Genomic DNA, 24124 nt, shown 5'->3' on the forward strand with positions numbered 1-24124 from the left:
AATTACATCTTCAACACTCAATTTATTACCAATCTAATCCAACGGTTATTTGATTGGGCCTTTAGAAAACAATACTATTAGCAAACTAATTGGACCAATCAGAGGCAATTAGCTTCAATCTAAACATAAGAATATAAGGATTTCTTTTTCCATTGGAAGTACGTGGAGAAATGGGCTTCATTTCATGAAAGGATCATTTCAATGAAGCAAGTAAGTAATGATGGAAATCTGGAAAGTGATGGCCAATGTTATGTTCAGTCTATTGGATATATGAGTTACATCAATAATAAATGGAAAGACCGAAAACACCGCAATGAGTCACTTCTGGAACTGACTGCATCTATGGAAAACCTTGGGCCACATCGGTGACATGAAACATAATCTCTATTGCATTTGAAGGCTTATCAACAATATTAAATTGATCAATAATTTGATTTTTGCAAACCACCAAACCACAGGCACATAGGCATGCAGCATTTTTTTAGGATGCACACCCACAAGGCACAGCTATGTACGTACCCACATGTTCACACACACAACCTGAGTGCAAAACCGTATACAGTTTACCCATAGGAGTAGTCTCTCGCCATAAACCGCACTCATGCAGCCAACCTCCCCACTGTAGACCCAGACACCGCATGCCAGTTCAACTCACTCTATGAGCAACAGGCCACAGCAGCAGACGAAGAAACAGATGCGTACCAGCTGTTTGGATGCGAGCCCTAGATACACAGCTACTGTATTGCACCACTTATGTTTAAACACAAACTCATGTGAGTTGTTTAACTTGAATACTTGTAGTATGGATGTATTTAAAACATCAAAAAGGTGAAAAATAAAATAAAGCAGATGCTTAATGACAGAGAGTGAAGTTGTGAATCATGATTATGAATAGGAAACTCATTTCAGTGGTGGCTTATTGAAGAAACAGAAATCAATATCTTTATTTAGTGGCACCTTTATTCATATTTGCATTAAAAATTATTTTTAACTATGCATGTGATTCCCTGCAAAATGGAAATGTGGTATGTTTCTTTTATTTGTATATTTCTAATCCTGAAAGCATATGGTTTCTCTTTTTTTTAATTTTTCATTCATTCATTCATTTTCTGAACCGCTTAATCCTCATTAGGGTCGTGGGGGGTGCTGGAGCCTATCCCAGCTGACTCCGGGACAACCGTGCACATTCACACCCATACCTAGAGGCCATTTAAAGTGTCCAATCAGTCTACTATGCATGCTTTTTGAATGTGGGAGGAAACCAGAGTACCCAGAGGAAATCCACGCACACCCGTGGAGAACATGCAAACTCCACACAGATGGACCGACCTGAAATTGAAGAAATGCGTGTGTAGGTTAGGTTAACAGAGTATAAGTTGCAAACAAACTGGAATAATAAACAGGTAAAATATAAAGTGCAAACCTAAACTTTAAAAATAAAAACCTTACACTTTCTTATAATCACATGTAGGTACATATTTGCATTATTTGAATGCAATAAAAGAATATATGTGAATATAGCAAATATTTCTCTTCTAAATCAATGTGCAGAATGACAAAGTACATTCAGTGATTTTAATGTATAGGAATGCACATTATGAAGCATCATTTAAATAATGGCCTGTACAAGTAGTATTCCTATTAAACAAGATCAGGGTTATAAATTAAAAAGCGTCCAAATAAAATCAAACAAGTAGACTTTTAGGCCTCTGCTAGCCGGAGACTGGAACTTATTTTATTATTATATTTACTAATGGGAAACATGCTTTGTTAATAATAATAATATTGTAACTTTATCTATTGGGTCATTACAGCAATGTGAGATTGAAAACACAATATTTCACCAATCCTAGTGCCCAAATATTGAAATTGGTGAGCATGTTCGCTTCACAGTGACGTGATCGCGGAATCAATCCCGTGGAAGTGAGGACTTAAATATACTTGGAAAATAAAATCAAGTATTAGTTATCTTGAATGTAATTGTCTTGGCTACAAATGACAGCTTTGTTTTGCAAAACTCATCTTTATTTGAATTATTTGCCATCATTTCAAGGTAACAATTAAGCCATCATTCCTTCACCCAATTGTTCAGAATCTTTGTAATGCAGTCACGAATATGTAAAACTACTTATTGTGTCCACAAGAGGGAACTGCTGCTGCATTTTAGAATCAATGACGCTTTAACTGCAATTTGCATCCTTATCACTACCTCTCAGAATGGGGTGATAATTCCGTAACAGTCCTCTTAGAGTCTTGACGTCATTGCAAAAGAAGGTAACTTGGATCGTAAACACTGACTTTTTCCCTTAAATCCTATAATCAGGTCTTTGTGATTATTTAAAGTGTTGATTTATCAGAAAATAGCAGCCAATAATGTTAAGCGAAGAATATATAGCACGGTGGGGTGGTGACCTAGTCGTTAGCAAATTGGCCTCACAGATCTGAGATTGATCATCTCATTTTCTGAACCGCTTTATCCTGTTTAGGGTAGTGGGGGGTGCTATAGCCAATCCCATCTGTCTCCGGGCCAGAGGCAGGGGACCCCTGAATCGGTGGCCAACCAATTCCAGGGCACAAGGAGACAGACAACCATGCACATTCACACCTAGGTGCAATTTATGAGTGTCCAATCAGCCTACTATGCATGTTTTTGCATTGTGGGAGGAAACCGGAGTACATGGAGGAAACCCACGCAGGCCCGGGGAGAACATGCAAGCTCCACACAGATGGACATGACCTGGATTTGAACCCAGGAGCCCAGGGCTTGAGGCCGACGTGTAACCATTCGCTCCACAGGGCCGCCGCAATTGTCACGTGTCCGACTTATTCCCTGCATTTGCATCCCACTCCGCCCCATGTACCTCAAGAACATGAGGATGAGGCTGTAGAAAAGTATGTGAATAATCTCAATGATCATCTTCTTTTTGTATAAAACCATTATAATTGTTTTTAATAGGACACATGTTTATTTTCCTTGCATGTCATTGGATTTACAGCTTAAGAAAAACAGATGACATGGAAAACAAACCTTGTTTTATATATATATATATATATATATATATATATATATATATATATATATATAGACATTTCTTCCTCCAAATGTCTTTAATGTTTTTAGCCATAATGTTTCTTTTAAATTATAACCAACATTAACATAAATACAATGTGACTACGGTAACTTTCAAGATGAAAGACAACTTTGGAGTGTAAAACCACATCAGTGTTATATGATTTATGTACTATTTGTTTATTTTGTGGTCCAAGACTGTTTGATATTTATTTTGTGGCAACACAGTTGAACCAATTAGAATATTTTTTTGTAAGGTGCACATGAATGTTCTTTAGGACATTTTTATTCAGAATTAAATGCAACCGTGTGCCTTCAATGGTGATCCCAAACTTTGCTTTATGAAATGGATGAAAGAGACAAAATGACACCAGATTTTTCCTCCAAGGGTAATAAACTATTCCCATCCCATTTTTTTTGGTTTTGTTTTCTCGTGGTGAGTTCAAATCATCTATATATTTTTTAAACTAACTAACTAAAGATTTTCCGCATTTGACATGCTTTATAATAAATATACAATTTTTTTAGACTTCAGAGTTACTAATTCAACCCCACCTTGAAACCTAACAAATTTGCCATTCGTCTGATAAAGTACAAGGACCAATAATTAATCAGAATTCTTTGAAAAATGGAGCCTTAAGGAAGCTCAGCTAGTACATGTTCCCAATTGCTTTTACAATTCTAAATGTTGTGTGGCATGTTTGACAAAGTGAACGAAGAGAATAACACACATTGTCAGGTAGAAAAGAGTCAGGCTAAAAGGCCGCAACAATCAGGAACATTTGGTCCAGTGTTAGGCAAGACTTCAATAAAATGCCTCGAGTTCCACGTTTAAAAGCATTAGTCCTGGGTAAATTAAAAAGCAGAGTGCAATTAAAAGAAATCACTGTGTAAATGTTAGCATGTGGAAGTTGTTCTTTTTCCTTTCCCCCTTTTTTTCCCTCCTCCGTGCCGAACAAAGAATGCCCCAGAGGCAGAGTGGTGCAGCTGCTGAATATTACGGCATCCATGTGTTTTAAATAAGACCCCATTATAATCCAAATCATAAAAAAGGCAGTGGCTTCCTTAAACAGATCCTTCAAAAACATTTGATTTCAAGTTAACCCATCTTGGATTTAAGCATTTAGGATACATGATTAAGTAATAAATTTACAAAATTAAAGACTAGAATTACTAAAAATATGCATGTTTTTTAGGTAGTTGGTTAAAAGAGGGTTAATAGCTACTATTTGTCAGAACTTCCATTTGTTGACTAAGACAATATTGCGAAATAGTGGGAAATTCCTGTGTTAGGTAAAAAATAAAACAACAACATGTGATTACAGGAATATTGATTGAACCATTGCAGGGTGGTCATTCCTGTTCCAATAAATGTAAGTATTTGTTTTTTTTTAACATAATGATAATATAAGCTTATAGCATGTCCCAATAGTTTAAAGGACTTGAGTGGTTCACGTGTCAGCCGCATAGTTCTGGCATCCTGGATTCAAATCCAGGTCAGTCTGTTTCATGTTCCCCTGGGCCTTCTTGGGTTTTCTCCAGGTACTCTATTTTCCTCCCACATTCCAAAAACATGCATGGTAGGCTGAATGGACACTCTAAATTGCCCCTAAGTATGAGTGTGAGTGTGAATGGTTGTCCGTCTCCTCGTGTCCTGCCACCAATTCAGATGGGATAGGCTCCAGCACCCCACACGACCCTAATGAGAATAAAGCGGTTCAGAAAATGAATGAATGAAACTATTGTACTGGCTGAACATGAAGTGTGTTAAGTCGTTTGGCAATTTTTTTGCTCTTCCATAAATGGTTTCCAGATTAAGAAACAAGGGATTACATTGGATAATCTATCATAAAGAAATGAGAAAAATAAAGGAATAAACTGATTTATAAGACTCTCAAACAACCTGTAGTTTTCAGAGAAACTCTTAAAATGGATTTCAAGTTAAGTCATTTTCAAAGAAACCAGAGGACCAAATTGCAGATTCATTTTGTGGGATGTACTGATCCGCAGAAGTCTACACTCAACCCTTTAGTTAAAAGTCACGGAGGGTGTCGCCTCACACTAGGACAGATGAGTTTCCATGGGAGGAATGGGGATGTCTGGCCAAATCCACTTTTCCACCTTATTGAAATGGATATTTCCAAGTTGTCAGAGGGTGAAGTCTGGGTTTTACAGAATCTCACTGACAGTAGGCTTCCTTTTACCACTGGTTCAGTATCTCCTGTGGCTCTCGTCTATCCACAGTGTGGTATAGTGGCTTCACTATTGGTCCCAAGCCAGTAAAGTTCTGGCAACATGTACGCTTTGCACTTAGCAGCACACACTAATTTACTGTGACTCCACACTGTTTTAGATCGGCAGGGCAATTCCCAAACTCCATTTGACAAAATGTATAATTTGTCCCCCAACATGCAAATGCCTGTTCATGGTAAAAGAACTGGGTGTAAAACTGCTTGCTTAAATCAAGGGTGATCCCAAGTGTGGATCACTCTTGACCACCAGTCTGGAATAAATAGTGGGCAGCAAGAATTTCAGCCTACTAAAGGTTAGCTTCAATTTAGTTTCCAAGGAAATTGAGATTTAATAATATTACATTATAACAGTGGTATGGTACCACGATTGTTTATGGTTAGCACATTTGCCTCACAGTTATTAGAGTCTTAATGCCATCCGGTAGAGTTACAGAGGTACAGTGTGGTAGTGTGCTCTGGTTTCCTCCCCTATTCCCAAAGTCCTGACTTAAACCCCATTGAGAACTTGTGGACAATCCTGAAGAAACAAGTCCATGTCAGAAAACCATCAAATTTAACTGAACTGCACCAATTCTGTCAAGAGGAATGGTCAAAGATTCAACCAGAAGCTTCCCAGAAACTTGTGGATGTCTACCAAAAGCGCCTAATTGAAATGAAAATGGCCAAAGGACAGGTTACCAAATATTAGCGCTACTGTATGTAAATTTTTGACCAAGCAAATTTGATCACTCTTTCTGTTAACCCTTAATAAAGGCATAAAAGAACCAAACTTCATGAATGGTTTTTTTTGGGACAAAGAAGTTTCTGTTCCAATCACTCTAATAGAGAAAAATCTGAGTAGTAGAAATAACTGGAAACTTAAGAGAGCCATGACATTATGTTCTTCACAGGTGTATGTAAACTTTTGACCACAACTGTATATTTTCATTAACATGAATATAAATATGTTCATTAATATGTACCGTTCCTTAATAAATCAATCCAACTCAAACATCAATAAACAATTTGGATTATTTTCTGTCTTATTTTCACCTTTAAACAGAGCAGGCTCGATAAAAAAAGGTTAATAAACTGGAAAATCTCACTGTTAGGTAAGATTCAAAGTCCTTAAAAAAAAGGAAAGATATTGCTTGCCTGCCAGTGGTTAGTAAACATTTCAGTATAAATACCAGCATTTGTAGTACATTTTGAACAGGAGTTTGAGCCACAAATCTGAGCTAAAGATTCTTTCGAGTCACTGAAAAACTGAAACAACGCCTGAAGGATGAAGACCTTCAAATTTACAGTTGCTGTCACTTTTCTACTTGCCGTTCTTTTGATAAAGGACAGTTGTGCCTTGGCATCAAGTCAAGTAAGTGCATTATCTTGATAAACATTTTTTTCAGCACATTCTTAAGAAATATTAATTTCACAAATATTGTAGGATGCAGATGAGACATATGAAGAACAGGTGGACCATTTTGCAGAGGACAGATACAAAAGGGAGGCCAAAGATTGCAGCTGGTGCTGTAACTGTTGTGGATTTCCGCCTGGACGGTGTGGTCTCTGCTGCCGCTGAATCTTTTCTTTACCAACATGGAATTGTGTTGTCACAATAAACCATAACACAGAAGAAATTGTTTTGTTTTGACTATACTGAACCAGAACTTTCACCGGCGGACATAAAATATTTGGTATTTGGCTTAAAAAGAGTGATTTTTTTCAATGCAACAAAAATGGGCTTCTTAAGACTTCAGAAAAGATGTATAAACATATATCCTCACTTAAGCCCCACATATTTTACAATTACAGTATTTTCACTAACTGTGTGTGTTTTTTTCTTAACTTCTATCCAAACTAAGAGTCTATAATCATTGCTCAATATTTGAAAAAATAAATAAATAAGTTCATGCAAGAACAATAATCTAGACATAATGACCTGCATTTCACATTTGTTTAATAAATGTAATAGTCCTGAAAACATGGGATTGTAGTACTATGCAAGTTCAAATTGGAGCCTAAGGCACCATAACACAGTCCCTTAAACGTAGAAAAGTGGATGCATCTTTGGGTCCATTTTCATAGGATGTGCTGAATGGTAAATATCTTACATTTATGACCCTCTAATCGAGAAGCAAACCTGGCGATTGAAAATTGAATAATTTAATTTAAAACTGGCGCGCTTTCGCTGATGCCTGCTATCGGCCGTGTTTGGTCTACTTGCCGAAAGACATTTAGCCGACTGACATCTGGCCGACGTTCAAATGATTTATAGTGAGTGTTGTCTGTCCCTTTGTGCAGATGGAAAACATGCAAGGAGTTAAGATTCAAACAGAGGACTGAGTGGCAGAAATTCAAATTGTTCACTGCAATTCCCACTACATTCAGCGTTGTATCTCTGGAATATATGTCAAAATGCACTATCAAATCAATTATGAATGACCTTTGATTATGAAATTGAATCGATCATTCTCTGTTTCTTCCTTTAAAAAATCCTTTAGTTCTAAAACACCATTGGTTGTTTAATTGATATCTGAGCAATACCAATAGCTTCCTAAATCAACCTAACCTTAATACGTTGCAATATACAATAAAGAATAAAGATTTAAACATGCCTGCTCATCATCTGTCTTTTTTTTTGAGCATCCTAATAAGAAAATAATGATGAATATGGACATCATGGTCCACCTGTTCAAAACGAGTGTGTTACTGACTTTTGGGTACCAATCCACCTGTTGATAAACACAGGTCTAATAACAAAACAATTTGGTATTATTTTAAAATATTACTTGTTTTGAAAAAGTATGTGCAACTGTGCAAAAATATTTCCATGTTTGCTATCTCTTATTACTTGAATAGTGGTTACAAGCAATATTTATTGAATCTTCATTGTTAGTATACATATAAACCATATCTTACAGGGTCAAGAGAACCTAATACAAATCAAGATACTTTTAGGCCTGGATGTTGGTTCTGAGAAACAAAATTGCTGGATAATCACTGGGAATATATCATACAGTGGCTTTAGTAGCAATTAGTCTGTCATACATGTGGTCATTTGTTAAAAATGAAGTTAGTAGAATCCTAAAATGAGGTAGGAACGAGAAGACAGACACATAAATTGAAGTGGAAAAAAGGACAAATTGAATCAGTGACCCATGACCGAGCAAGACTGATTGATGGGAAGATCCTTGCTCCAGACTTGTTTGGGGTGAGTAAACACTCGCAGCTGCCGAGTGTGAAAGAGTCAGGCGGCAACGTGTAAAGAAAATGGCACCCGCTCACCAACATGACCAAATTTGGAAGTAAACTGTGGGTCGTTTCAACTAATAATAATGGGTTGGGGTGAGGCTGGATTCCAAGCAAACTGACTCTAAGCACCTCCTTTTGATTGAATACAGTTTTTATTTATTATTATTTTTTTTTTAAATGCCTAGTTGTATAGAAAGTAATCCAATAAACATGCACGGTGCGGTGTTTAAGACTGTAAATTACTCCTTGGTATGAATGTGTGGGTGGATGGTTGTCTGTCGTTTTCTCCTCTTGTAAGGTCAAATAGTACGGAACATGAATGAATAGTATTTAGTAATTATGAGTATTCATTCATTCTTTTTCTGAACCTCTTAACCTCAGAAGGATCATGAGGGTGCTAGAGCCTATTTCAGCTGACTACAGGCACCAGGCGGGGGGCACCGTGAATCGGTGGCCAGCCAGTCGCAGGACACAAGGAGACGGACAACCTTTCATGCTCGCACTCATACCTAGGGTCAATTTAGAACAGGGGTCTCCGACTCCGTTCCTCAAGGGCCCCTATCCAATCTATGTTCCATGTCTCGCTCCTCTACCTCACCTGAATCAAATAATAAACTAATCAGCAAGCTGTCCAAGAGCTTGATCACGATCCTGATTATTTGATTCATTTGATTGTGTTGGTTGAGGGAGACATGGAAAACAGACTGGATAGGAGCCCTCAAGGACCGGAGTTGGAGACCCCTGATTTCGAGTGTTCAACCAGCCTAGTGCATGTTTTTGGGATGTGGGAGGAAACCGTAAAAAGACTAAAGCAACATGGACAAAGGTCGACCTGAACAAGTGCAACAATGGGGTTTCTATCTACGTGTGAAAGCAAAAGGATGCATGAAAAAACACACTATAGGCATCCATATACAAAAACTACTCCACAGGAGCCTAACACTGAGAAGTTAGGATGACGTATCATTGTGGGGGTCTGGGCAATGTTCCAACCATGACGCGCTCCCAGTCGGATGCCCTTTTTCCACCCTTTAAGAACATAACTTTTGCCAATCCACACAAGGTGATAGTAAATAGAGAGAGACGCACACACATACACCTCCCACACTACCCCGCACACGCACTGACTCATAACCACATGAGCATGCGCAAAAGACAATCGAGCCAGGCAGCAATTAGAGGCCTGTTCATTGTTAACGCCAGTAAACTTGCTCCATAAATTGACAAGTTTGTGTTTGAAAGAAGAATTACTTTTGTTGATTTCCATGCAGCACACAGAGCTGATTGAGATCCGTTTGCCATTGTTCATAATTTGATAGACCATTTCACCAGAGGATAATTTGGGTTAAAAAAACACACACACAAAAACACACACGCCCCCTACACACAGTAAAATATGACTTGCAGTGGCAAGTACTGTTTTATTATTGCTCCTACTATTATTTCTACTTTCTTACTAAATTTATATCACAAATCTTTTTCATAGCTCCGCAATTAGACTTCCAGGGTCAAATTGTTTCCATCAAACCGTTATTCGTATAACCTTTAGAGCATAAAAGTCAAACAATGTCATGTTATACAAAAAACAAAAATAATTTATGTTACAAGCAAAATGTTTTTCTAAGAACCACAAACAAACACATTCTAGCCATTTCATACCCAATATGTTAGTGTTAGTGTACATGCATCACACAAGGATGGAGTGGACTTGGATGCTCTTTATTAAACATACTAAACTGATTTCAATCAAAACTCTTCTATCCAAAAACGATTGAAACATTGTAACCAAACTGGGGAGACATATGAGAAACTACATGACCAGACCATCCAACAACGGACAGATGATGACAAAATGGTTTAAATAGACAGGTGGATTGGTTGGAACACTGGAAGGCAGATTATAACAGGGGAAATAAATGGGTGATCACAAGGACAAGCCATACAGAGAGGTGGAAAAGCTAAGAATAATCAAAAACCCTATAACAAACACCCAAAAAGAAGCCAAACTTAAAAGAATGTCTTTGACACATCTCAATGTTGGCTTGTCATTGTGTGTTTCTCTATAGGTGTGGGCATTATTGTTATTTATTTATTTATTTTTTACAGACTAATGAATGGATAGCCAACACCATGAAATGGACCTGATTTTGATTATTGTTCTTCTTGACCACAATTGTTTAAAGAGTCTCGACCATAAATGAGTCAGCACTCTAGTATATTCTTTCATTTAAACCAGTACATAGCACAGTGTCAACCAAAGACTCCACCACAAGACATTGTCAGCAGGAGAAGCTATGAGACATCCGTTCCTGTACAGTCCTACAGAGGGACACGGTCCATTACCACGAAAATGATGTGAAGATCTTCTCGACAGCTGAGTTGTACGACCCCTCTCATACAACCCACTCACGGACACAATGATGCCAATGATGACTTTGCTCTATAACCATAGATCCAACCACAGCAATTAAATACAACAGCCAGGCTTGGGAGTTCCTCTTTCACCCGCTTGAGATAAAACTCAATATGATTTTGGCCTTTGCAAATACCTCCTGTTTGTACTGACAAATTCATTAATGGATATATCCACTTCAGATCTCCGAGTGAAAGGAAATGTTAGTTCTGATTAAGTGCATTATATAATATGACTCAGAATGGATTGTGGGGGGCAGAACATTCTGGAACAATGAGACCCCGCTTTACCTCCAACTGTACTCATATCCACTAAAACTGTTTACCCACAAAATTGTACTTGGCTGGAGTAAAAAAATAATTAAAAAAATACAACATCGCTAGAACCTGTGCAATGGCCACCTCAAGAAGTGTCAGCCATGGTGCAAATACATCCTTCCTGGCCCTTAGTGAGCACAATATATCCTCTTAAACTGGTCTTAATATACTTTAATAAGACCTGTTTTTGATTATTTCTCCCTGGAAACCGGTAGTAACACGGCTACTCGGCACATATAAAATTGAATGAATGGACTAACATTGCCAAAGAGTCAGAAGGGGGAAAAAGAAAACTTGTGTTTGTCCACACCAGCTGGATTTGGAGACCAATATAATATGTGTGCCCCTGGCTCCGAAACTACCACTATGAGGGAATATATGCCCAGCCTATAATGTTTTTAAACTGTGCATGATTCAGCTCAGGCCATAAAGCATTCATATGTCACATCCTGTGTGGAAGGACATAGAGGCTCAATTTCCCTCATGGGATCAGGGACAATGGTTAATGTGTTGTATTTGGAAGCTTAATTTCATAGCAGCATGGGCTAAGAACATATTGCACTCATGGGGAAAAAACTACACCAGTTTGGTGAGAAAGCCATGTGGTTACATGGATGGTTATAAAAACCCATTTCCCCAAAGCACCTGTTTGTACCAAGCTGTGTTGCAGGTACATGCCCGCATGAATAAAAATGATTAACTATACACTCTCCTCAAAGAAGAGAGTGAAACAGTGTGAGGCCATATTCTTTATTTTTGCAGTAGACTGAAAATGTTTTCGGTCTGGCATCAAGGGATGAAAAAAAAGATATATGTATATATATATATATATATATATATATATATATATATATATATATATATATATATATATATATATATATATATATATATATATATATATATATATATATATATATATATATATATATATATATATATATATATATATATATATATATATATATATATATATATATATATATATATATATATATATATATATATATATATATATATATATATATATATATATATATATATATATATATATATATATATATATATATATATATATATATATATATATATATATATATGACTGACCAATGTGTGATTCCAGATTTCCTTCAACTCAGAGGCCAAAGGGTGATTCATTATCAAAACATGTGGTGACCAGTCTAAATTCAGTTGACATTGGAACAAATGTGTCACTTGTGTCCCAACTTCAAATTTACCATAGGCCAGTGCTTCTCACTGATTTTCTGCTGCTCTCCCTCTAAAGAAAAAATTGTAAACGTTTCATAATTTTTATTATAAAGTGTGTATCGGAATCTAAATAGGGTTAAGTAAAAAAATAAAAGTCTCTCTCTCTCTCTCTTTCTCTCTCTCTCTCTCCTCTCTCTCTCTCTCTCTCTCTCTCTCTCTCTCTCTCTCTCTCTCTCTCTCTCTCTCTCTCTCTCTCTCTCTCTCTCTCTCTATCTCGCTTTCTCTATTTTATTGTTAAACATCCTAACCACTAGTTATTTGTTACTCTGTTAGTAAATGGTGGACTAAAACTAATTAAAAAAATCTTTTTCAATTGTAAAACCCTGTTTTGTGGTCTCTTTTTCAGAGGGTGGGAATGAATTAATTTGTATTTAGTTCATTTCTATGGGATACGTTGATTTGAGATACGAGTAGATCGACATACCAGCTCAGTCTCGGAACGCATTGAGCTTGTATCTCAAGGTATAAGTGCTTTTGAAGGCACTGCCATAGGCTATAGTGTGACAAAGACAACTGTAGAGCTCAATCTTCTTATGCAGTTGAAGCACAGAGAACACTACTATTTCTGAGCTCATTTCCTGTTAGTGGTTGCCGTTGTTGAGCCTTTGAACCTGGCTTTAATAACAGGACTCAACACGACTAATGAAAACACTCCCAGTCAGATTAAAAGGGTGCTTCCATTTTAGTCAACTAATCACATTCAGAGTAAACGACGAAACACACACACACACACACACACACACACACACACACACCCATACACACAAATACACAACAGATGTGGTTTGCAAAGAGAAGACTCCCTTTTGACAATTGTGGGGATTATCAAGTGTCCCATTTTGAATGTATGTGCATGGCAATGTCATAGTAGAATGATGCCGCTATAATAATCCATCCGTTCTTACAGGAGAGCCTTTTCAATATTTTTTTCGTAGCCAGTGTAATGTTACTTTATCCTGTAAACTATGCAATACGTGCTGTAGTGGTGGTCTAGTGTTTATTGTCTCCACTTAAGTGTATTTTCTCTCCATTAGCCTTGAAGGTCTTCCCAGTTCAGAGGAGTGATAGTTTTGCCCAGAGAATGACATCTGGAAATCGCAAATTGATCTATAATCGGCAGCACGTGTCTAAAAAAATCCTAAGTACATGCAAGTAGATCTTTTGGGGCAATATTTGTCATTTGCTTGTGTGATTCATTTATTAAAAAGCAAAGAACGATTATATTGAGGATGAAGCAAGCAAACTGAGTCAAGCTCGTTTGCCTACAGAGCTCTGAATGTCATTGCTTTGTAGAGTTTGAATGTTCTAGTCATGCTTGTGGGGGCTTTCTTTCAGTTAGTCTATCTGGAGACAATCCCAGCTAACTACGGACACCAGGCAGGGGAACACCCTGAATCGGTGCCCAGCCAATCACAGTGCACAAAGAGAAGGACAGCCATTCACACTCACAACCATCCATACCAAGGGGCAATTTAGAGTGTTCAACCAGCCCAACCTGCATGTTTGGGGGATTTGGGAGAAAACCGGAGTACCCAGGAAAAGCCCACACAAGCCCAGGAAGAACATGCAAACTCCACACAGTGAGAATTGAACCCTCAACCTCAGAACTGCGAGGCCGACATGCTAACCTTATGACCACCAGGGTTTAAATTGGAAAAAAAGTAAAGACTGCAATAGATTGCAAGGCATTTTTCTATTTTACCAATAATTAAATTCAGTATATTTTTACAGCCTCATTTAGATTTTCGCTTCCATCATTTTTACATTTTTTGGGGTTTGGCAGGCTGCTAATTAAACATTTCCACAAGCAACGTTTCTTGCTGGGCTGTGAAGCGTGAGGAACTGGTGAAAGCTTAACTTTTTTTCCCTATTAATGGCCAATATCAAATGACTCATCGTCTCAGTCATTTTTTTTTATTGCCAGCAAAAAGGTTGTTTGATATTTTATATATGATTTTATAGTGATGCCATAGTCAGAGTCGTCAAATTCCGAGCCAGTAAAGTAAGGCCTAGTCAAATTTGGGGGTTATCTAAAATACCAGTAAATCCACTCTACTGATTCTATTGAACTCAAAACAAGACCCCCCCCCTTATTTTCATGATCTCTGTAAGCTGTCATAGAAAGTAGTTTGAGAACTCAAACAACAAAAATGAGAACATGTAACTTGTGAGAAAAAATCATAAAACGGACTAAATTTGCAAGCTACATTTTTTAGACGTAGATATCCTAATAATATTTTGCAAAGTTTTTTTTTTGCCAAATTTTAAACAATATAGCTTCAGACAAAAAGATATCTCTACTACAGATTCCCTAGTGTCCTAAAATACGAATTGAATTAATTTGACCGTACTTTACCTCAGAAGACATGGTCTCAGATTTTGATTTCTCCATCCAAATCTATTCCGGCGCATTAACAAAGGCAGAAAAATACAGGCAGATATAAAAAGAAACAACTGAGACTTCACAACCCTTCAGCAGGAATATTACTGTTCATTCATTGTTCATCGCATAAAATACAGAATATTGGCCATGAATATATTCTACTGTTTCCTTACATGTATTACTGGAGTATTTGTGTTTTAATATCCATTGATGAAGACAGTAGTGTCCAAAATGACATTCAACGATCACTATAAGTATTTGTTCCAATTCATCAGAACCAGATTTGGCCGATGATGTTTCAGCAGAAAAAAAAGCACCACCACAAACGTACCATAGCTGATTCAACGACCTACATGATACTCATGAGCTTGAACTGTTAAGCTCCTATTTCTTACTGTTCTCATAATGTCTTGAATTTAATGGGGGCAATTCATTCTAATCGCCTGTATTCTAACGATTGTGGTACCCTCTTAGCAGCTAGACTCGCTGAAGTTTCATAGTGAAAGAGTAATGTCGACGCGTTAGCTGTACTTGAAAATGTGTTAAAGCAAAGTTTATCCCTGTTTAACAGTGCTACAAACATAGGTGTCGGATAACGATTTGATTTATCTATTTAAATTTAAAAAATAGAATCATAATAACTTATTTTATGCATTGAGCAAACTATAAAAATATGACAATATGCTCAAACACATAAGTGTGAATTATTAAACATTCACAATACCATTACAGTATTTGGAACATATTGTCCAAATCAAATTCTTTGGCTTTGATGCACTTGGTGATGTGTTTTGTGGTGTGGCACATTGGATTCCACAAATATTTATGAAGTCCCACAATTGTGAGAGAGAAGAGTAAAAGCATTCCAGAGGGTAGCTGCCGGAAAGAGGTATGAGCAATAACAAATTATCAAATGTTGTAGTCACGAGAAATGTTGTTTAATAAAACACAATGTACACATATGCAGTCCTATGACCATACATTTGCTGGCATCTAATTCTTAAACTCAGAATATATCAAAGCAGAGTTGTATACTGTACGCCATTTTTTTTCTTCTTTGACACAGTGAAATCAGTAGATGGATGATGGAATACGACACAAAGCATGACAATAGAAATCTAGTTCTTGCAGATATGCACATTATTATGTCAATCTCAAAGAATATTAAAACATAAGAGAAACAGTATGAGGCAAAATAGTCATTGACCAAAAAGGCGTATGAAATACAATTAATAAATAAATCAAATATATAGCACATAAATGAAATATCTATGCGGTGGCTAAGTGACTGTTTGCAATTATTTTGCAGCCTGGCCTTGTTGCCTCGGCAACATGGAGAATGATAAACATGTCAATACTGAAAATTCAGCAACTAGCTTCCATAATTAGACAAAGAATAATTAGATTTAATCTATGTACATGTGTATCTCTTGTCATGCTTGTCAAACAACTAAAGTTCTTAATTTTTCTTTCTTATGCACACTATACAGTTAGAGCATACAGCGAAACTGAAAGTAAACAGTTTGTGCTGAGAATAAAATACTTGGTAATTTATTTAATATTACTCTCATAAAATGTACAGAACATAAAGGCCACACAGAAACAGTTCATATCAATTCAGACAGAAAAGTGAGGATAGCTTTGACATAAATATAGACACAAAAAAAAATTAAAAAACAGTCTCTCATAGCTCAAGGTGCCATCTTTTAGCCGTCAGCCTCACCTTCCTCAGCGTGAACTGATCCTCCTTCATCGTTTCCTTTCTCCCTCATTTCCTCTCTTATTTGGGGGCAGTTGACTCAACTCCCTCACATACGACCCTTTGAATGGTTGCCATGTCTCATACTACCTTTCTCTTCTCAACTTCCCCTCTTTTGTTTGCCAGTCTGTGTTTGCGCCTCCATCTTCCATCCTCACGACAATGTTATTGATGGGAACGCAATTCAATAATATCAGCTGTAGCAGTCCACAAGGCAAGGCATGGGTTGGGGTTTTTGTGGGAATAAAATCACCGAGCTGAACAGTGCAGATCAAGGTGAAGCAGCAAGAGGCCGGTGTGTGTGAAATATGATTTTACGACTACTGTATAGTAGGCACACATTTGCAGTGATATTTTCAAATCATGGTGACGTTCTGGTAGGTGAGAATGTAGGTGTGATGTTGTTACAGGTCTGAGAGGCAGTAGAGGTTGACGGTGTTTGGTGATATTTGTCTATCAGAGCATGGTTGCAGATAGCAGCTTTTGCGTAAGTTCTTTTTTCAACGGTGAGTCCATCTTCTTAGTCCTCACTGGCTGAAGCGTGCAGAGGCCAAATGGTCACGGTGTTGATTTTGGGCCCAAAAACGTAGTCTCTGCTTGTTTTTCTTCTTTGCTTCTTTGGATCGATGCTTCCCTGAACCTCCTGAAAAAAATACAAATAGGAAATATTAGCTTCACCTGAATAAAAAGAATAATAATAAAAAATATTTAAAAAAAAACATTAAACTTGTGGGGCTCCAGTGTTGAAAAGTTACATCCTAGAACATATTAGTCAAACTCACCCATGCGACCAATTCAGTCCCACAGTATAATTATATTTGGCCCACAAGATCAAAATCTGGCCTGCTAGTTGGCCAAATAGTGCATTAACATATTATACTGCAAGTTCCAGAAGGCTTTGCTCTAAAGTTGGTGCCTCAAAATAGACTGAGAAGTGCAAAGCCAATGGGATTATTAAATGAGAAATTATCTGTTGTGAACAAATGGGAATCTGACCACAAATTGTGCTTCAATAGACACCAAGTGGACGAATCACGCCTGTGAAATTTGGCAGTGTGAGTAAATTTGTCATTCACTAAAATGGAAAATTATTATCATTAGATACTTTTTTTGCAAACAAACTTTTGCTTCAAACTTAAGTCCAGTAGTCACTCGTAATGCATTAATTGTCTCTTATATTAATAAGTGAAAATAAAATATACATCCTGCAAATGTGTTTCTTCCACCCATAGATTTTGAATAAATCAATTTACACATGTATATTCTACTTTCTCAAAGTGACATGGCACTATTTGCCCATTCACATACTGATAAATTCAGCATTAAGAGCAAACTGGTGTTAAATATCCTACTGAATGAGAATTCGACAAGGGCAGCAGGGTTGAGGGAATTGAACCCGCAATCACTGGGTTAGGGAACAACTACTCCACCACTGATCCATGTCACCACAATTTTCTAAATGGCCTCTAAAAATTTAGGTTATGACTGCCTTGCTGCCAGGAAAAAAAAAGTTAGCCTGGAGTGCTGAATTCAATACATGTTTCTTCTTCTACACACATTATTTTCCTACTCCATGGTAGGGACTGTTTAGTATAAAGGTGGATTTCAGCAAAGGACATTCACTGTTTGGGGCCGTTGTTTATTTTGTTGGCCTGTAAAAAAAAAAGAACAGATTTTTTTGTACCACCTGTTACTCAAAGGGCCAGTGAATTTCATTTTGGCACTCTCTAATGTACAGATCAGGTTAGTTGTATCATTATAATGTAGTCAATCATTGAATTAAACCAATTAACTGTAAAAGCTTGTTAACTTCATAGGCTTTGTATTTTAGTTTAACATTCTGAAACATGAAGAATCATTTTATTTTTCCCCCTCACTGACATGTGTTTCCCTTGTTCTTATCAAGTAAACAGTCAAGATGATTAGACAGTTTCTGGACCAACTTGTGTCCAATCATCTTCCTTCTTCTTCAGGGCCTGCCTTTTCAAAGCGTTTCCATTGACTCTTCAGTCACATTTTTCACTTACTCCAACATGATACCAAACACGCATGGTGTGTTGAACTTGTCAGTCGTACGTATTGCTAGCTCCAAAATTCGGGTTTGAACTATCCGCTCACCCCAAAACTTTCCAACGCCAATGGAACAGAGACAGGAGAAAAGTAGAGAAACTTGTGAAACTCAACCCTTCCCATCTTCGTCCCTCAGCCTGAGGTTAATCCATCCCAGGTTTCCCCACTGAGACGAGACATTCTGGAAACTGACATGCCGCTCTCGTGGAAGCATGTGTGGTGTAGGATTTGCACCCTCAACTCTGTGACAGGGGAAACACTGGCTACTACTGAACCACAATGCAACAATCTGACTGCCAAGGCCACAAATAGGATAACGACGTGTGTGTGCATTTGTATGCGTGGTGTGCAAGTATGATTTATGAAAAATAGAGTGAGTGTGAGGTAATTTAAGGTAAATAAAATTGAACTGAGGGAGGAAAAAAAACTGTGAGACTTGGATGATAAGGCCAAATCTTGATCCTTCTGTAGAAAACAGTCAATTCCATGGCTGTGGTTCATGTAGAAGGCGGGTGGAGTGAGTGTTGGGAAAGATGGTTGAGAAAAATAAATATGTTTTGGGAACACTTTCAATGGCTTCTGGCTTTCATTATTGCACTTGTCCAAGCTCGTTCTCATGGAAAAATAGGTAACTGTGTGTGAAATAACATTATCTCTAATTGCCTTCTCATTTGTGCTTACACTTGGCCTTTAATGTACCACGGGAACACACCCTGTGCCCATTCCTTGGGTGAAATTTGCACTTGTTTCAGCTGACATGCATGGGAAGGCAAGATATTGCTCTGCTAATAAGCTCTCTCAATGAATAATACAGATGCATGCAAACATCAAACCATCTCAGAGCTATTTCCTGCAATTAATCTCAATTGGTTATTTTGAGCCACATTGCCAATTTAGGCCATAGCTATAAAGCTTCTCACACCCAGCTTAGTCTGTGAGAACAACTTTCACATCACTTCCATCGAAATTGTATGCCCTGACATGGAAGAATGCGAGCGGAAAACTTTGTACACTTGCTTAACTGATGCCACTTTAGATTTTTAGCATGGCTTAGAGCGTAAGAATATTTGTTAAAGCAAACCTGGCCTGAAAGATATTTGGCTTGTGGCAGAGTTTTCCTAGTCATTTAAAAGGGGCAATTTTCATTCCAAATAGTGTTGCTAGGTGCCTGATAAACAACACTTTCAGTGAATCAACGCAACATAAATTATATTTGACAGCTAAAGAGAAATCGGTGCACTATAAACTCCTGTAACACAAAAAGCTGGATTCATCATATACAAGGTTACCCTTAAGCGTTAACGGTAACTATTTGAAATGTATGAAGAATATGAAGCTCAAAGTTTAAAAGTATTGCATTGCATGTTTACAAGACAACTTGTATTTAATATGCACATCAAGTTTGTGCCTGACAGGGGAATTATGTGAAGCTCATTTGAGACAAACATTTAGCAATTACACTGTTTGCAAAATAAAAAAAACGTTTTCCTTACATTCCACTACCAGTTTGTTATCCTTTTGTTTTGTTTTTTCTCACCTATTATGCTGTCAATGTCATGACCACATAGACATTTGTGGACAAGTTTAACTCTCGCAGTAAGCATTGTCATTAGATCATTACAGAGCAAATGCATCCCGTGAAATTATCTTGATTATATATTTCAATAAAAATGCAATCAATCACATACAATTTAACCTTGTTGTCATTTGTCCTTAATTCATAATGTATATCTAGTTTTGTTATATTAGTTTGTACTATTTTACAGAATCAAACACTACACACTATGTAAACAGTGCTATTTTAGGCCTCAAGGTAAACACAAACTTCTCATTGTTGACAGCTAGAGGGCAACCAATTACCACGTAAAACTCTTCTGATATAACCAGAGTATCTCCCCTAGTAGATATCGTCCCAAGAACACCATTTATATTAAGGCACCTAGCATCTTGTAGATTTTTATCATCTTATATCTAGGTAATTACTTTTTAACTGATTATGCAGCTTCACAGAGGATCATTTATTTACCTGCAAGCAAAATATAAAGTTTAGATCATCTTTCCTTTTCAAACGAGGAACACAGTAACAGATATTATGGAATGTAAAGAGGATTTTATCTTTGGAAACACTGAGGTTAAACCTATTTACTGTCTTCATTTTTACATTGTAAGTGGAATATAAAGAAATGAATTCAAAGAGAATGGCTTTTTTCCCCAGTAAATTATGATCCCTCACTATTTATTTCCATTCTGGCTTGTATTTATACTCTCAAGCAGAAGTATAACTCAACAGTGTTTAGTTTTCCTTTACAGATACAATCTTTTTCTGCCAGCTTGACATTTATATCTGAGCTGGAAATGAATGTAAATCACACAAATAAACAAAAAAAGATCTCAAGTTTAAATCAAAATGTTTTTCTTTTTAAATTCAAAATCAGAAGCAGAGCTTGCAGTGAGACAATTGTTTACTGTTGTCAGAAAAGGCCTTTTGTGGAATTCTTTAATTTTCACGTGCCTGTGTCTGTCCAAAACAAACACTTGCAATTGTAAAGTTATTCACTGTGTCCTACTGAGTCCTGTAACAATTTCTCCCAAAATTTGGTACAGTCACTACAGCAGAACATTGCAAGAACTCAATAGCTTTCCGCACAACGCAATTACAGCTTCCTAATTTACCTAGCCATTTGACTTTGGCGCCAAATGACAGGCCATGATCCCTCAAATAAATCATCCCTCGTTCAGCTACATTACTGCCAAGGGCCCACTAAATTTCAAGTGAATTGTACCACACCATAAGCATTTAGCGACTGTAACTTTTAAATGAGGTACCGTGATCACTTGCTTTCGCATGTGGCAATGATGCTGGCTATCAGTTGGCTCTTTCAGTTGGCTTTATTTTTCACCATTTTAAGGCTTATTTATATATTTATTGTACATTATGGTAGAGAAACATAATTTGCATTTTTTTTATTAATTGAAATCTTAACAACACTCTTTTCTTTGAGCCAATCAAATAATTCTGCCAAAATATCCCTGGAAATTACCAGAGTGGTAGAAAAAATATGAATAAAAATTAAGATATTGCTTCCCACATTGAATGAATAATATGGGATGTAATCTCCAAACCAGCGCCTCTCATTGCAACTGCAGTGTGGAGTGATTTACAGAGTCATAACTGAGAACTAATTGGGAAAGTTAGCATAATTAGATTTTAGTCCATGGTTATGCTTGTCATATAGTTTACTTTGTTAAATATCAGATTTTATTTAACACTCGGAATACATTGAAATCTATTGGTGGACACTTTGGAAATTGATATAATAAGCATATTTTGTATTTGAGTATTTTTGAATATATTTTTTACATAGATAAGTCATCCATTCTTATCAACACTTTTTAAAATATACATATATTGAGGGAACCAAGCCATACAAGTCTCGAAAATATTCCAATTTAGTACAGTTAATTAGAATTTCACACATTTCTTATTATTCAATCTGAGAAGATATTGCTGTTACTCTGTAATTTTCACATGAACAAATAGCGATGCACTTCTTATAGGTACTGGTCAAATGATCACAAACATCCAACAACAGTTCTGGAAATACTGCACAAATCGAAGGCTTAATCTTATCTCCATTGCTTGTGGTTTCAGAAAAATCAATGACTGACCTCAAGAAAGCATTAAGACATACGGTAAATGGTATCCTATTGTGCTGTACAATCCCCTCACCCTCTTCAGTTATCCTACCACAAAATGCCAATATATAATATTGTATCTTAAACTGAACAAAGAAAGGAGTCGACCTGTTCTATATATTCATTCTCTGAATCCCTGATCCTCACAAGTGTCACTGGGGGTGCTTGAGCCTATCCCATCTAACTATGGGCACCAAGGGGTTGACACCCTGAATCGCCAACCAATCGCAGGGCACAAGGAGATGGACAACCATTCACGCTCACACTCATATTTTGGGAAATTTTAGAGTGTTCAACCAGCCTACCCTGCATGTTTTTTAAGATGTAGGAGGAAACCAGAGTACCTGGAGAAAACCCACACAAGCCTGTAGAGAACATGCAAACTCCACACAGTGAGGACCGACCTGGCATCAGACCAACGACCCCAGGAATGTAAGGACAAAATGGTAGACTGACGGAAGGTAAATTCATATTCACTGGCTCATCTCTTGCTTATATAAGCAAGCAGTGGTGGAGGCCATCATTTGTGAGGGGGAAAAAAACTACTGGCGCCAGTGAGATTTGATTTCAGGGGCAGGAATTGGATTATCAACCATTAAGAGCCTCCTCACACATATACATCTGTAACACTGTGAAGGCAAATTGAGACATAGCTGCGGAGTGTTCTCTTGACCTACGCACTGACAATTGTCTGGGGAAAGGTTACATATGCTGACACTTCTCCAAACTGCTACTAAGATTTCATCTGATTTATAGGTGGCACACGGCCGGATGACATCAGGTGAGCTAAAGTTCACTGAGATACAGTGTAATGCCTGGCCAGAAGGCTCGGATAAAGTGAAGTTCGGAGATGATTTCCTGATGAAATCATGCCAAAAGGCTGAAAAGTCAATATTTTAGAAACACTGAACAAACACATGGTTTGGGGAAAAAAAGAAATAAGCCCCATGACAGGGGAGAACAATCATTTACAAAACGCTCATTTTGCCAACCAACTGACAAGAGCCTCTCTGCACATTGTCACAAAGTACTAACAAGTTTCCCGTGTGTCGCAATCTTTCATTCACTCTTACACTTCATCCACCACTTGCCTCACCCCCTTCACCCCCCAGTCTCTGCTTCCTCTCACGGTGCTGTTGAGTTAAAAATGATTCAAAACATACACATTCCAATTCAAAAAGCTAATGTTAGGATTAGTTTGGTCATTATTTCCTTTTCTAAAATGTAGTACAGGATATGCCGAGGGATTAATGCATGTTAGCTAACCCCTCTGTTCTTTGATGCTCTCCTTTACTGAAAATCAGTTCAAGTGAAAACCAACTTGGAGATTAACATTTTTAGGCAGAAAAGTCCCGTTGTCAATGAATGCATGAATGACAAGGTGATTAATGTGACCAATAGTCAGTATGTTGTGCCAATGCTTGCCCACATCTGTTGTTGTTTTGTCAATCAGTTATCTTATTTCACTGTTGATGACATATCAGACATGATTAATAAGCACCCACTGTGCAAAGACATAAGATACATATTTTATATGACAGATTTAAAAACATTAAAATTTGACTGTTCATTCTGCATGAACATGTCAGATGCATGTTGCATATGAAAGAAAAAATTGAAATTGACTTATGCTGTGACCTTGGAAATATACTTCAACGGGTTGA

The 24124-nt window shown here is 37.2% G+C and overlaps 1 protein-coding gene and 1 long non-coding RNA gene across 2 annotated transcripts in view; one reads left to right on the forward strand and one right to left on the reverse strand.

The window, feature by feature from the left end:
- Positions 1-6453: 6453 nt before the first annotated feature.
- Positions 6454-6938, forward strand: LOC144199500 (uncharacterized). Its single transcript, XR_013326926.1, has 2 exons — positions 6454-6673; positions 6746-6938. It is a non-coding gene; the product is annotated as an uncharacterized LOC144199500 (long non-coding RNA).
- An 8929-nt stretch (positions 6939-15867) lies between these two features.
- The window catches only part of rspo2 (R-spondin 2), a 51105-nt gene continuing 42848 nt past the window's right edge, over positions 15868-24124 (reverse strand). Inside the window, exon 5 of the mRNA XM_077721713.1 lies at positions 15868-17337. Coding sequence (XP_077577839.1) covers positions 17222-17337 — 116 coding nt within the window. The 3' untranslated portion in view covers positions 15868-17221. The remainder of the gene's footprint in view (positions 17338-24124) is intronic.

Source organism: Stigmatopora nigra, chromosome 7 (genome assembly GCF_051989575.1).
Source record: "Stigmatopora nigra isolate UIUO_SnigA chromosome 7, RoL_Snig_1.1, whole genome shotgun sequence".
Lineage (NCBI taxonomy): Eukaryota > Metazoa > Chordata > Actinopteri > Syngnathiformes > Syngnathidae > Stigmatopora > Stigmatopora nigra.